Source organism: Rhipicephalus sanguineus, chromosome 7, assembly GCF_013339695.2.
Source record: "Rhipicephalus sanguineus isolate Rsan-2018 chromosome 7, BIME_Rsan_1.4, whole genome shotgun sequence".
Taxonomy (NCBI): Eukaryota; Metazoa; Arthropoda; class Arachnida; order Ixodida; family Ixodidae; genus Rhipicephalus; species Rhipicephalus sanguineus.
This window is the reverse complement of record NC_051182.1, coordinates 62,278,503-62,291,918: the sequence shown is the minus strand read 5'-3', so window position 1 is coordinate 62,291,918 and position 13,416 is coordinate 62,278,503. Positions and strand designations below refer to the sequence as shown.

The following is a 13,416-nucleotide window of genomic DNA, read 5'->3' as shown; positions in this document are numbered from 1 at the left end:
CATCAAGTCACAATTCTGCCAATATCATGTTGAATATGTGACAAATTCGTGTCAACTTGCTTCTTTGCAAAATTGTTCCTCAGATCAGAAATTTCACCCGAGATCATAACAGCTAGGACCGCAAGACGGTACAGTTAAAGTTAGCTGGTAGCCATGCCATCCACTGCCTCCGCTGTGTACCCACAAATGTATGTAGGACCAGCATTTGCATGGATCGCAGTAAGCAGGATGCAGTGTATTCAACAAATCGTTCTTTAATATTATAAATACTTCGTGTGCGCAGCACATCACCTGAGCTCTCGTGCCAACATCGACGACAAGCTATTCTTCAGCTGCAGTGTTGAAGTGGAAAACTTGCTGCATGTGTAGCCTGCAAAAAATGTGAAAAGGTTGACAGTTTTAAAAAAAGAAACTTCACAGCAGTAAATATTTGACATTGATTATCTAAATGGCAAATACTGTGCAGAATGGACACTGGACCACTTTATGACTGTTCAAGCTGAACCAGTAGGCACTGCCCTACATGAATGGTGGCACATACATGCACCGTAAAACCTACAATAGTGTCAATCATGGTTAAAAGCAAAAATACAATTTGTTTTTAACCGTGATTTACAATATCGTAGGTCTTCATGGTTTTCATGGTTTAACCATGAAAAAAATTAATGTGCGTAAAAGCTATCTTTTCATAAAGAGACTTAAAATAATTTATACTTAATTACTGCCAGCATTGCAGGACACCGTTAATAAATGGAATACGTAGCCGCACATCTTAGCGATCATGAGCACGCACTGAACAAAGTGAAAAAAAAAGGGAATGTTACAAGAGCCAATGCTTCGACAAATGGACTTGACTTGCCTTCCATCAGATCAACTTGTTGAAACACTACCTGTTCTCGATAGCATAATTTCAACACTTCGGACAATTCGTTAAGTGCAACAAATGATAACGTAACTAGTCATTTTTACTAACTAACTTATTTATTCACTACCATCTTGCAGCAGGTGACTTATCGAGGCTTGCCAGCCTGAAAGAGCCTTTTCCCCCAAACTCAAGAATAGCACCCTTTTTATTCCTAACAAGGGTGAGTTGGGGTTACTGATGATACAATGGCTGAAACAGCTGGTCAAATCTTGCATTTAGTAAGCACTTTCGTGACCCACAAAACTTTCAGCCTGGCATTTGCAATTTCGCCATCCTTTACTGGAGGTGTTATTATAACATGCCATCAGCAAAAATAATTCATACAGTGTATGTTATGCTAACAGAAGTCATGGCAATAGTGATTTGAACTAAGAAACAGATAAAAAATGGTAGAGCGACATTTTGCTTTCAGCCCCGCATACACACAACATCAAGACACAAATATAAAATCTGAAACAAGAATATGAGAAAAAAAATCTACATGGCATCATTAGTAACTCACCGATCACTGCGTTGACCCTGACTGGGTCCAGTGCCTCCTTAACTTCGGCATTCTTATTGGCATTGCTGCCCTTCCCGAAGAGCGATTTGCCACGCATCTCCTCCAGAGTAAAAACACTCCGGAGAAGATGCCTGGCGAACTTTGTAGGCCCACTGCAGTGAGAATGGAGGCGCTCCAGGAGCGTTTTCTCAACCAAAACGCCTCCGCCGATGTTAACCTGCATACCACAAAAGCATCCGTTGAGCAAAAGAGCAGTTCATTTCCACATAGCAAAGAACAACTATGATGTTTCAATTTTAACATCTGGGGTAAACAATTTTCGGCCACTGTTTCTTTTTTTTTTTTCAGCTGCTGTTTGAAACCACCACCTCAATATCGAAACCGAAACTGTATTTTTTAAGGTGGCGGTATTAAAGATGCAGTGATGTATTTCTAGGCACCATGATACCCTTTCAGAGTTCTCCACAGAAGCGCTCTTATTTACAGCAATAATCCAATATATTTAAAATTCATGTCAGTACTCCTTTAACAGGCATATTACCAAATAGCTCAAGGAGTGATCGCGATCATTTTTTGAGACACAAAAACAGAAAGATGATCATCAATTTCTGTTTTTTGAACGAAAGGGGATAGTTCCAGACGTGTTTCGAGGCCTTTCATCATCATTTACAGCTTCAGTCGATTGCACAATGAAAAACACGGACAACAGAGAAGACATGACTATTTCCATGTTTTTCGTTGCGCTGTCACACTGAAGTTTTCAATTACCAACTTGGCCAAAATGCTGCTCGGATCATTTACAACCTTTCAGTTTATCCCTTTTGTTACTTTAACTCGAACTTGGTAGGCATCCCCATGATATTCAAATGAACTTCTTTCTACTGAATGTCTCCAATGATGACACTGCTCTGGCGCTGCGGCCGCACTGCAATGGAAGTCGCAAGACCTTTTGCCAGTGTGACTGGTAACCGGTTCCCAAATGAAGAGTACTGAAGCTTCTGCACTGATATGACATTAAGTAAAAACAGCCACTGCAGCGCTATTACCGCAATGACAACAAGTCTGGATTGCAGCGTGCGCCACAGATCCGGTAGCCCGCACAATGAGTCCTTTAAATCAAGTAGCGCTCTTTCGTTTCTAAGAGCTGGAGCACACTCCTCTGCGCAGATTTACCTCATTTTGGAGCGATGTAGCAGAGTTCGTGTTTCAGCACAATCTGGCAAAAATTGCGCAGCGGTAAGCATCAATGCATTGAATGCAAAACTTTTTTAATTGCATACCTCAAGTACGGTGCCAGTATATCACTCTTAATATCGCAGATTTAGCAGCATTTTATCACACTCTGGGTAGACAGAGCTCTCAAAAATGCATAGGCTGAGTCTTTCAAATAGTCGCAGCAAATATTTAGATCAACAATTAACAAAACAGAACCAACCCTACTCTATCAAAGTACATGTCGCACGAGCTCCATCTTTTATTTTCACTTTAAGTGCTCTAGTGGTCTAGCAGTTATGGAACCTGGCTGCTGACCTGCAGGTCGCAAGATGGAATTCCGGCTGCAGTGGCAGCATTTCGATGGTGGCAAAATGCTAGAGGCCCGTGTGCTTAGATTTAGGTGCATATTAAAGAACCCCAGGTAAATGGAATTCGTGGAGCCCTCCACTACGGCGTCCCTCATAATCATATGGTGGTTCTGGGACCCAACATTTATTGTTATTGTTTTATTTTCACCTCCCATGCTTACCAGCCCTTTGCTTGATTAGGGCCAGCCTATTTCATTTTCTAGTTGTAGTTGGATGTGTAATTTACTATCATTCCATTTTCTGAACAAGTGCTCTTTAAAAACCTATACAGATATCCAGCTACTTCACAAAGGAAAGAAAAAAAAATCATGGGAATTCCTTTTAAATTGCAGACACCATGATCGTGTATTGACAATAGCACACGCATGCACACAAACACCAAAAAAGGAAAGCTCTTTTCCGAATGTCTTATTTCGTCTAGCATCATTAAAGGGGTCATGAAACGTTTTGCGAAAATTTTCAACTACATGTGTATCCTGAATCCTGGCCATCCTTTCAATAATAAACATTGACTTGTTTCATCATACAAGTTCATTTAATGGTTATAAAACCACAATTTCTGTTTCCAAGCTCTCACATCATCCTAAGTCAGCCAATGAGAATTCTCCGTCGTCGACAAAACATGACGACGACTACGCCTGCTCAGCCATGGTTGACCGAGGTTTGCCGCATCATACCAGCTTCCATTGCCGCGCCGCCGGCGCCCATGCGATCCTAACGTAGCAGTTAGTAGATCCACTCCGGGTGTTTGAAGCTTGTGAACGCGAACATCGTTTCTACTGCAATAACTTGTGCGACACTGTCTGACGATGCACACGGTTGGCACATCGAGGACTGAGCCAACCAACCAGTAAGAAAAAACTACACCGCTGCACCGAGAGAGCGAAGGCAACACGGAAAGCAAGATGGGCAAGATTAAACATGTAACGGAGCCGGGCAGGGCGGAGGCCCGGATGTACTTGAAAGCGGAACCAAGGAGATCACTTGCTGTAGTTGCACAATATGCAACTCGGGGCGCAAACCAGTGGTGTTATTTCTTTCTTTTCTAAGTTTCCATAAATCTATCATTTTAGAGCAAAATAAAGCTAACGCTGTGTTTACAACTTGTATTAGGATGACGTCACACGTCAGTGCTTATGGCCCAAGACAACTGTGAGTTCAAACAGGCGTCATTAATTATAGACTGAATATTGCGCCGAAATATTTCGGAATCGGCAAAATATTTCGGAATCGGCATGTCTAATCTGTATTGGAGCAGAAGAAATTACAACCGGGCAGCTTCATTTTCTTTTCACAACCCCTTTAACAATAGAAAACATGCACAAGTTAACCCAACAGCAAGTGCTGCTGAAGTACCATGATCAGCAATGCTGCTATGTTCAGATGAAAAAAAAAATACTGGGCAAAATAAATATCATTACAGGGTTTTATGTGGAAAAACCACGAAAACCGTGCACTGATCAAGATAGACTGGGGCAGCAACTCCTATTTCATTGGTAGCGCAACACACACAGCATGTGAACATTCTAAGCTTCGGCCTCAGTAACAGCCCGTTGGGTACAGTTTCAATAGCCAGAGGTAACGTTTATGGCATCTTGAGATCAATTGTGTTGCACAAGATAGCTTGCCACAGAAGCAACAAAAAGAAAAAACAACAAAAAATTTTCAAAATTAGGAATACTCGCCCTTTCGGCTTCAACAGCAGGAGATGGGTCTTTCTCCGTCTTCCTCAAGATTTTCCTCAACTTTTTTACCATGTCATAGGAGTCTAAGGGAGCACATGAATGCAATCACATTAATCAAAATGCGTGCACAAGTGGTAATTAAAGTAAGGTTTGGTCTGCAGTAAATGAAATTGTGGAAGTAATCTTGAATGTTACCGAAGAATAGCAATGAAAATTCAGAATGCGTCACCTTTAGAGCACTTTGAACAGCACTTTGTTGCTCTGCTACAAGGATAACGATGTGGTTTGCAACAGTGACCTAAATAATGAACTTTTTGTGCTCCAGTTCTAATTCATCAAATTGACAAACACACTGAGATGGACAGTAACATGTCCTAGTGAGAATGTGCAAGAAAAAAAAAAAGACGTTTTGACATTTGTTAGGGTAATTACAGTAAGTGATGAACGATGAACTAAGGTGCTGCTGTCAGTATAAACAACAAGCCTATTGGTGCCATACCTTTGTGTCTTAGTTAGTGGAACGTCCCTTCATGCCTGCCTTACACAGCAGCTTTGAACAAAGGGTGTGGTGTTCTTGTGAACAAGAATGATATTAAGGTAACAAAATGATTAGAATGTAGAGGTGACATGCCTTATCAACTGCAGAGTCCAGCAACAAAACACAAGTCATGTTAAAGCATCTTTGTTCCTTTCATATGAACATTAGTTAGAATGTCATGAGTGCACACGCAAGAGTAGGAGTTCTTTATCCAAATAGCAGCACATACCACAGTCCACAGTTGTTATCAAGGGAATATACCTACTAGTAATCACTGTACAACTTGATGCTCCTTAAATGGCGACCTTTTCGCACCATAATGTAAAAACAGTGCGTACAAAATGTTGCTGTACAGAGCAAAGCGAAGTTTGATGTACCAATTGTAATGTCTAAGGTAAATAAATTTTAGTTTTGTTCTTTTTATTATGAGTTTCAGCATGACACAGCATGCCAGTTGCATTATAACTACCACTCAGTTTGCAAAGCCAAAGAAGTTCTTCATATGTCTGGTGTTTCTATACCTAGTCACCTCTATCCGACATGTAAGGTTGAGTCAGTTTATATATGTACCTGATTAAAACAGTTTCACTTAGAGGGAGAAACTAGTTCACCATAAAAATATGCATAAGTTAAACGGCACAAAGTTTAATGTACAGTGTTTTTTCCAGCCTGTACTCATCACATGGCCATAGTAGGTGCTGAGAGTTTAAAATGGATACCCCCCCCCCCCCCCCCCAGTAGAGAACAGTGAAAATCCAACGGCAGGAAAGGTGGTGCACAAATATGTTTCACAACGAGTGAAATCTTCGAAGGGTTCCACATAACAAACCTAAGAGACGTGTCAGTGACACATCGTCGTGCTTCTCCAATAAATAGTGAACATTCCTTAGAGCCACAATATGCAAACAAACAATTACCAATAGTGCACTGGGGTTGAGGATTCGGCTAGTTGGTTCATGGTTGCAACGCAGGGAAAAACGCAGCTAAATTTTTAACAGGACACAACGAAGTCCTAATGGCCTTCCTAGTGTCCTGTCGCATATAGGCAAATAAAAATCAGTTCAACACTTTGGTCCCCCCCCCCCCCTTATCTAAACTTCTTTAAGTCCTGTGAAAAATTCAGCGGTGTTTTCCCTTCTTAGCAACGGCTGTTTGCACATGTACCAGGTGGGTGCCAGAAGGTATGCATTGGTGTTTGATGTGTTCAACGTTTCTAATTGTAAATGCGAGTTTGTCCCATTGTTGTCTTCTCGATGTTCATGTTTTCCGCAGGTGTTTACACATTTTACAATGTACCGACTGGTTCAGCTTACCACCTTGCTAGATGCAAGGTTAGGCACCTCTTGCATTTCCTCATGCAGTTCCATGAAGGAAAAGTTTATAAACAGTTTTGGCAACACTGTGCACTGCCTAAATACAGATGGCCAAGCTAGTTTACAAATTGCACCAGTTGCACCATCCAATAGCCATTCATGCTTGATCAACAAAAGAAGAAAAAAGGGCTGAAGGCTGCTTACCAAGCATGTTTTCAGCAACTGCTAGCCGCTTGCGTAGCTCCCTGACCTCGTCTTCAAGCTCTTTGACCTGCTGTGAGGCACTGCAGGCACACTGAGCACCAGCCTGAGTAGGGAACTTTCTTTGAGTACATGGCTTCCTCTACTGCCACAGCATCCACATGAAAAATTGACTAGCACACAATAAGCTGCTTCTCTACTTGCTCCTCTAGCTGAAACCTACATGTGCAATTGTGAAAGCCTTGCATGCACAATTACAACCACAGTGTAAACCTGCGACTAACAGCAGTAAAATATGTTGCATATACAGACATTCAGCATGCACGACAGCCAGAACAGCAGTGCTATAGGGACGAATGGGTATGACTGCTGGGAAACACGGAAGTGAATACGAATGTTTGAAGAGCGTATAACAAAGCAAAATGAACTCTCATCTCGCAAAGTTATCAGCTTTCAAAGCCACAATACCTTACAACTCATACAAAACTTACAGTCGCGATCATAAGCATAGAGGCCACGCGAACGTGTGGCAGTGTGCAAGTGCGCACCGTCTAACGGCTCGTCACCTGCTGTCGAGAGTATCACAGTGCGCACGCACGGCCATTCTTTCCCGCTGGCCTGCTTGCTGCACTCCTTCGCGTGGGCTGATTATCGGAATGAGCGATTACTGCCACCAGTAATGCTGACGGCACAGCAGCCACGGTCCAAATCGACCCTTTCCCAATAAATGGAAATATCTCCTAGCAACGGGGCTCGAGATGTCTGTCGAGCATGCAACATTTTATCGTTCATGTTAAAGGGAGTGATTTATATATGTGGCTGTACGTGCTCTGCAAGATGTGCTTGTTGCTCTCCGAGGTCTGTTTAACAGATTCCAGATGTGGCGTTGCAGTAGGCCATGGACAAATAAATCTACTATTCGCTCTTTCCTTGACCAGCACTCGTGGCGGCATGCTTGCGGAAGATTAACCGGCAATACACAAAATCCACTGCATACCTTTCGCTGTGTAAGTTCAAAGATAGTGTTTTTGCGCTAACAGAAAGACGTCATGGTGCAGTTAAAATACATGAACATGATCAAGTGAACGGCTAGCACTTTTTCTTTCCATAGTGGAGTTATGCCAGCGATAGCGATCTGCAACGTTTCAATTTTATGTAGTTCGGAACCAGCTCAGAGATCGGACCAAGAAGTTTGAGGATGCTGCGTCGCTGTTTCATCATGCAAGACTACCGGTGGCAAAATCCACAAATGCCCACATTCAGCCCACGTGCCAGCATGCAGCAAGCGAGCAAGCAGGAAAGCGAGATAGAAAGGCTGCGCATGCGCATTGTGAGACTCTCGACATCAGGCAACGAGCCGTTAGACGGCGCACGCATGCACACTGCCACATGATCTCGTGCTCTCCAAACTTATGATCGTGACTGTACATAAACCATATTATGGAATAGTACTGAAAGACGAGCTAGCCGGTACGCATTTTTAGCGCAAATTGACACACGGACGAAGAGAGGGGGGACGACACCAGCGCTAACTATCAACTGAAGGCTTTATTCAACAAGGAAAACACATATATATACCTCCCCCGTCACCCACTGCCCATGCGCACCGTCGTAGGTGCAATGTCCTGAGCTATCGCACCGTATCTGCTGGTACCCCTTTCTCTCAGAAGCAACACTTCTTTTTCGGAAATAGTTAATGACGGGTGGCTGATACAAGATGACTCCCTGATGTGGATGTGATATGCCTCTGCGAGCTCACGCGTGGTGCGATCACTGTGCTTAAACAGACTGGTTGTATCCGAGAAGCATGCTTCACACCCACACTGCACACAGTGTATCGCAAAATGCGTCAGCGGCCTTCCTTTCATAGACGAGTGGTGCTGCCTTAGGCGTATGTTTAGGCAGCGACCAGTCTGCCCCACATACTCTCGTCCACAGGTTAAAGGAATACAGTAGACTAGGTTAGATGAACATGCAACGAAACTAACCTTGTGTTTAACGTTGCATGTTCCGTGTGCTTCGTCCTCCTACAGAATCCAGCTTATTTCCAACCATGGAACACAGCTTGGCCAGTTTATTTTTGGCTGTAAAAACAACATTCAGCCCATACCTATGGGCGGTCTTTTTAATTCGGTGTGACAGCGCATGAACGTACGGTATCACCGCTACTCGGCCTCGTTCCCGCTGCTGCTGGCGGTGTTGGCTGCCTTTTATATGCTTAACTAGGCGCCTGAAAATTACCTGCAAAACAGACTCGGGGTCGCTGGCGTGTTTTAGCCTTAGTACGTGCTCCTTAAAGCTCTCCTGTGCCTAAAGCTCTCCTCCGCCATCACCAGGTCGTGTCATAATTTGGCACAGGAGAGCTTTAGGGAGCAGGTACTAAGGCTAAAACATGCCGGCTACCCCGAGTCTGTTTTGCAGGTAATTTGCAGGCGCCTAGTTAAGCATATAAAAGGCAGCCAACACCGCCAGCAGCAGCGGGAACGAGGCCGAGTAGCGGTGATACCGTACGTTCATGCGCTGTCACACCGAATTAAGAAGACCGCCCATAGGTATGGGCTGAATGTTGTTTTTACAGCCAAAAATAAACTGGCCAAGCTGTGTTCCATGGGTGGAAATAAGCTGGATTCTGTAGGACGAAGCACATGGAACATGCAACGTTAAACACAAGGTTAGTTTCGTTGCATGTTCATCTAACCTAGTCTACTGTATTTCTTTAACCTGTGGACGAGAGTATGTGGGGCAGACTGGTCGCTGCCTAAACATACGCCTAAGGCAGCACCACTCGTCTATGAAAGGAAGGCCGCTGACGCATTTTGTGATACACTGTGCGCAGTGTGGGTGTGAAGAACGCTTCTCGGATACAACCAGTCTGTTTAAGCACAGTGATCGCACCACGCGTGAGCTCGCAGAGGCATATCACATCCACATCAGGTAGTCATCTTGTATCAGCCACCCGTCATTAACTATTTCCGAAAAAGAGTGTTGCTTCTGAGAGAAGGGGTAGCCAGCAGATACGGTGCGATAGCTCTGGACATTGCACCTACGACGGTGCGCATGGACAGTGGGTGACGGGGGAGTACATATAGTGCGTTTTCCTTGTTGAATAAAGCCTTCAGTTGATAGTTAGCGCTGGTGTCAGTCCCCCTTCTCTTCGTCCCGTGTGTCAATTTGCGCTAAAAAAAAGTTATTACGATATATTATGGAACATTGGCAGATCACAGTTATCTTATATGTAGCCTTTTCAGTCTCGATTACAATGACCTGTTCGTAAGGATTTGAAACAAGGATATTTTAATAAAATGTGAGGCAGAAACTAGAGCAGAAAATATTGGCTCATACAACAAACATTTAGGCCAATTTAGTACGCTCACCATAATTGCAAAAAGATTGTTTTTCAAGGCCCTTTGTGACTTAACGAGCCCCTCGCCCTGGTAAGTCACTAAGTACAGTTGTAACTAAATACTGCTGTCCAATAAACACCGTAACAATTGCATCAACCGGGGAAATTTACTTGGAAAGAAATGCGCAATGTTTTTAGTGACGTGCACCAACACATTTACATTCCCTCAAACCTATATAGTGGAGTCTTTCTAGCAACTGCATTTTTCTGTACTGTTTGGCACAATGAGTGTACCATGGTATCGGCAAATGTTCCTTGAAAGCGGCGAGATGCGGGTGCAGTGCATTCGGCACTAAACTCGATCAAAAGGCAAACAAGAAGCCGCAGATAGTGATGTGAGCCATTTCAACTAGCGCTGTGTACGCCTGTCTGCGGACATGACTGACAGACGGCGCAGTTCGCGCTGTATGTCGGGCACACACACACAACTCAACTCGATGCGCTGGTCGTGCTTGGCCCGCACGGCAATTAAAGTGTTAACACAGAACTCACCTCGTCCGGCGCATTCTCCTCTGAAGGCACCTCCTTGGCACTGTCCAAAGCCGTGCTTCGCCAACCGCACCAGTTTTGTTCGCCGGCGCTCCATTGTCCTTTCTAACCCTACATTAGTGTTCCACTTTTGAAAGCAGCAAGTTTGTGCTCTGGCATCTCTGCTCAAATAATGAGCTGACGTTTATAAAAGAAGGGTCATAGGCTCGTCCTGCTGGCCTATGGTTTGGGCCCAAAAAGCCTGTAATGAACACATTCCTCCTGCCTTTTGTGAAGTCACTGATTTGCTTTCTTCTACCGGCATGACATGGGAAGATTCATATGGGCAGAAAAAAAAATGAAGGTTTTCCCTGGCCCATGCACGGTGGACAGTGTCGCAAGATGTGAAGTCATGGGCATGACTCAGTTTAACGGGAAGTACGGTTGCGCATGGTGCGAGCATCCTGGAGAGGTCATTGCAAAGGGTAATGGGCATTGCCGTGTGTACCCGGTCTCCACTTCTGCTATAAAACTCCGTACTAGTGAGTCGTTTCAGCATCATGCCCGAAAAGCCAGAAGAAAGCAAGAGCAAGTGAGCCGTGGCATAAAGGCTACAAGTGTCCTCACGCTGCTGAACCACTTCGACTTTCCTACTGGCTTTGTAGTCGACTACATGCACGCTGTGTGTGCAGGTTTTGTAAAAGCTACGACATTGCTGTGGCTAAACTCGAAGAGGTGTCGTAGTTTTAAGCTTCGCCTTCACTTGAGTGAATTGAATGAGAAGCTGCTCAGTCTGCAACCAATCTGGGAAATATCAAGGCTTCCAAGATCTCTCAATGACCTGAAACACTGGAAATGTGCTGACTGGCGGAATTGGTTGTTGTTTTATTCGCCAATTGTGTTGTCTGGCTATGTTCCAGAAAAGAATTACCGCCACTGGGTCTCATTCGTTGAGATGATGCACTACTTGTTGAGCGATTGCGTAGCCCTTGGCAGGCTCAACATTATAAAAAATGAAATGGTAAAGTTCATCAAGGAGTACCAGGAGTTATATGGCATAACAAACATGACATACAATGCGCACCTGCTATTTCACCTTGTTGACACAGTGAAGCAGTGGGGTCCACTGTGGGCACATTCAATGTTCGGATTTGAATCTATGAATGGAAAGCTTGTGAAAATGGTCAAAGGGACCAGGTACCCCGAAAAACAGATTATTGACAAGTTCTTCCTCATGCAAGCCTTGCCTACGCTTTGGAGTAATGTTGCAAGAGAAGATGCACACACTCAGAACTTGTTCAAGGCACAAATGAAGGGCTATGAATTAAGAAAACGATCTGTGCAGAATGGGACCACTACATTCTATGGGAAAGCAGTGCGAAGTGCGGATGGCACTCATTTTCGAAAGATGAGCATCGGAAACGTTGCATTTTGCACTGCGGATCTGGACAGATCGCGAAGGGTAAATTCATTCGTCATGGTCAATGGGTTGTTTGGCCGCCTTAGGGACATTAGTGTGTTCTGCTCACAGGGGCATGAACAATGTGCATGCCTAAAGGAGACGGTGCTTTCTGTTCAGGTCTGCATTGTGAAGCACAACATGCTTGAAGCGTTCTGCAAGGATGAACCCTACCACTTTGTTAAAGTTGAATGTTCTGCTGAAATCAAGCGTGTGCCACTTGTTTCAGTGGAAAAATGTCTTGCGCTGACTTCCGATGGGGATTTGTTCATTTGCAGAGTGAATGAAAAGTTCCTTGCTGAGGCCACATAGAGGCTGTGTGACATGGAGTGTAAAAATCGGAAGTACGAGAACCACAAGGGTTCCTTTACCACCTGGCAAGAATTTAGCCGACAACTCTGTGATGCGTACTGCAAAGCTGAAAAGGCCGTACAATCTTTGCAGATTGCACCTAAATAAAATTGATTGGCAAATACATGTTGTTTGTTGTGGGCATAAACCTCTCGTGCCAGCCTGAGATCATCTCCCACAGCAAGCCAGTGTCAGGTAGAAGCAAACTCCGGGGAGAGGGGATGTCAAGGGAGGCCAGCAGGGTCAGGCAAAGCGCAGTGACGTGTGCTAGCGTGCGCATGTGACCTGCCTGAGGGTAAGCGAGCGCTTCGCTTGGACATGTCCGAACACACGGTTCCGCTCTGACAAGCTGGCGTGCAGCTTCCACCAGACAAAAGGCCTAGCGGTGAAGCCACAGCAGCCATATTGCCAATTAACGGCGGGCCACCGCACTTGGGGCCCCGCGGTTCTGCCACACGTGCTAGCTGGGTAAAGAGGCGCCAGGGTGGAGGTTGCTCTCGATTCCCACATTGTAAAATGTGAAGATTGCTTCACCGTTTAACAAAACTTTGTTTTTCGTTACTAGTGTTTGTTCTCTCCTCACATAGTTGTGCTTCAGTCGCAGTACCCATACTCCCCTTGTTGATGCCACTGGCATGAGGTTCTGAAGTGCTTTTCGCCTGAAGCTTTGCGACATATTTGAATCGAGCATCGAGGTGGTCGACTCAAGTATCGTGTATTACACAGCTAAGAAGCTTAGTTCAAAATGTGCCTAGAAATTTATTTGTTTTGGTATTTATGTAGTACTTCAAAAAGTATCACAAGCACGTCACTTTTGTGTTACATATGGCTGTTTAATATTATGTCAACATGAAGCCTCTTATGTTTTATTGTTTGCCATAATTCATTGATAAGCAGTCTACAGCTGAAGTCACTGCTCTAAAGTAATTTTGTGTTTCACACAAACATGCAAAGTGCTCTGCATCTGTATAGTTTTGACTTTGTTTTA

General features: G+C 44.2%; 1 protein-coding gene across 1 annotated transcript; it reads right to left on the bottom strand.

Annotated features, from left to right (window-relative positions):
* Positions 1 to 257: 257 nt before the first annotated feature.
* LOC119398720 (uncharacterized) lies at positions 258 to 10,692 on the bottom strand. Its single transcript, XM_037665543.2, has 5 exons — positions 10,643 to 10,692; positions 6,751 to 6,853; positions 4,696 to 4,778; positions 1,428 to 1,644; positions 258 to 370 (listed from the first exon to the last, which is right to left on the bottom strand). The coding sequence occupies exons 2-5, from the start codon at positions 6,755 to 6,757 to the stop codon at positions 288 to 290; spliced, it is 390 nt and encodes a 129-aa protein (XP_037521471.2). The 5' UTR covers positions 6,758 to 6,853; positions 10,643 to 10,692; the 3' UTR covers positions 258 to 287.
* Positions 10,693 to 13,416: the final 2,724 nt, after the last annotated feature.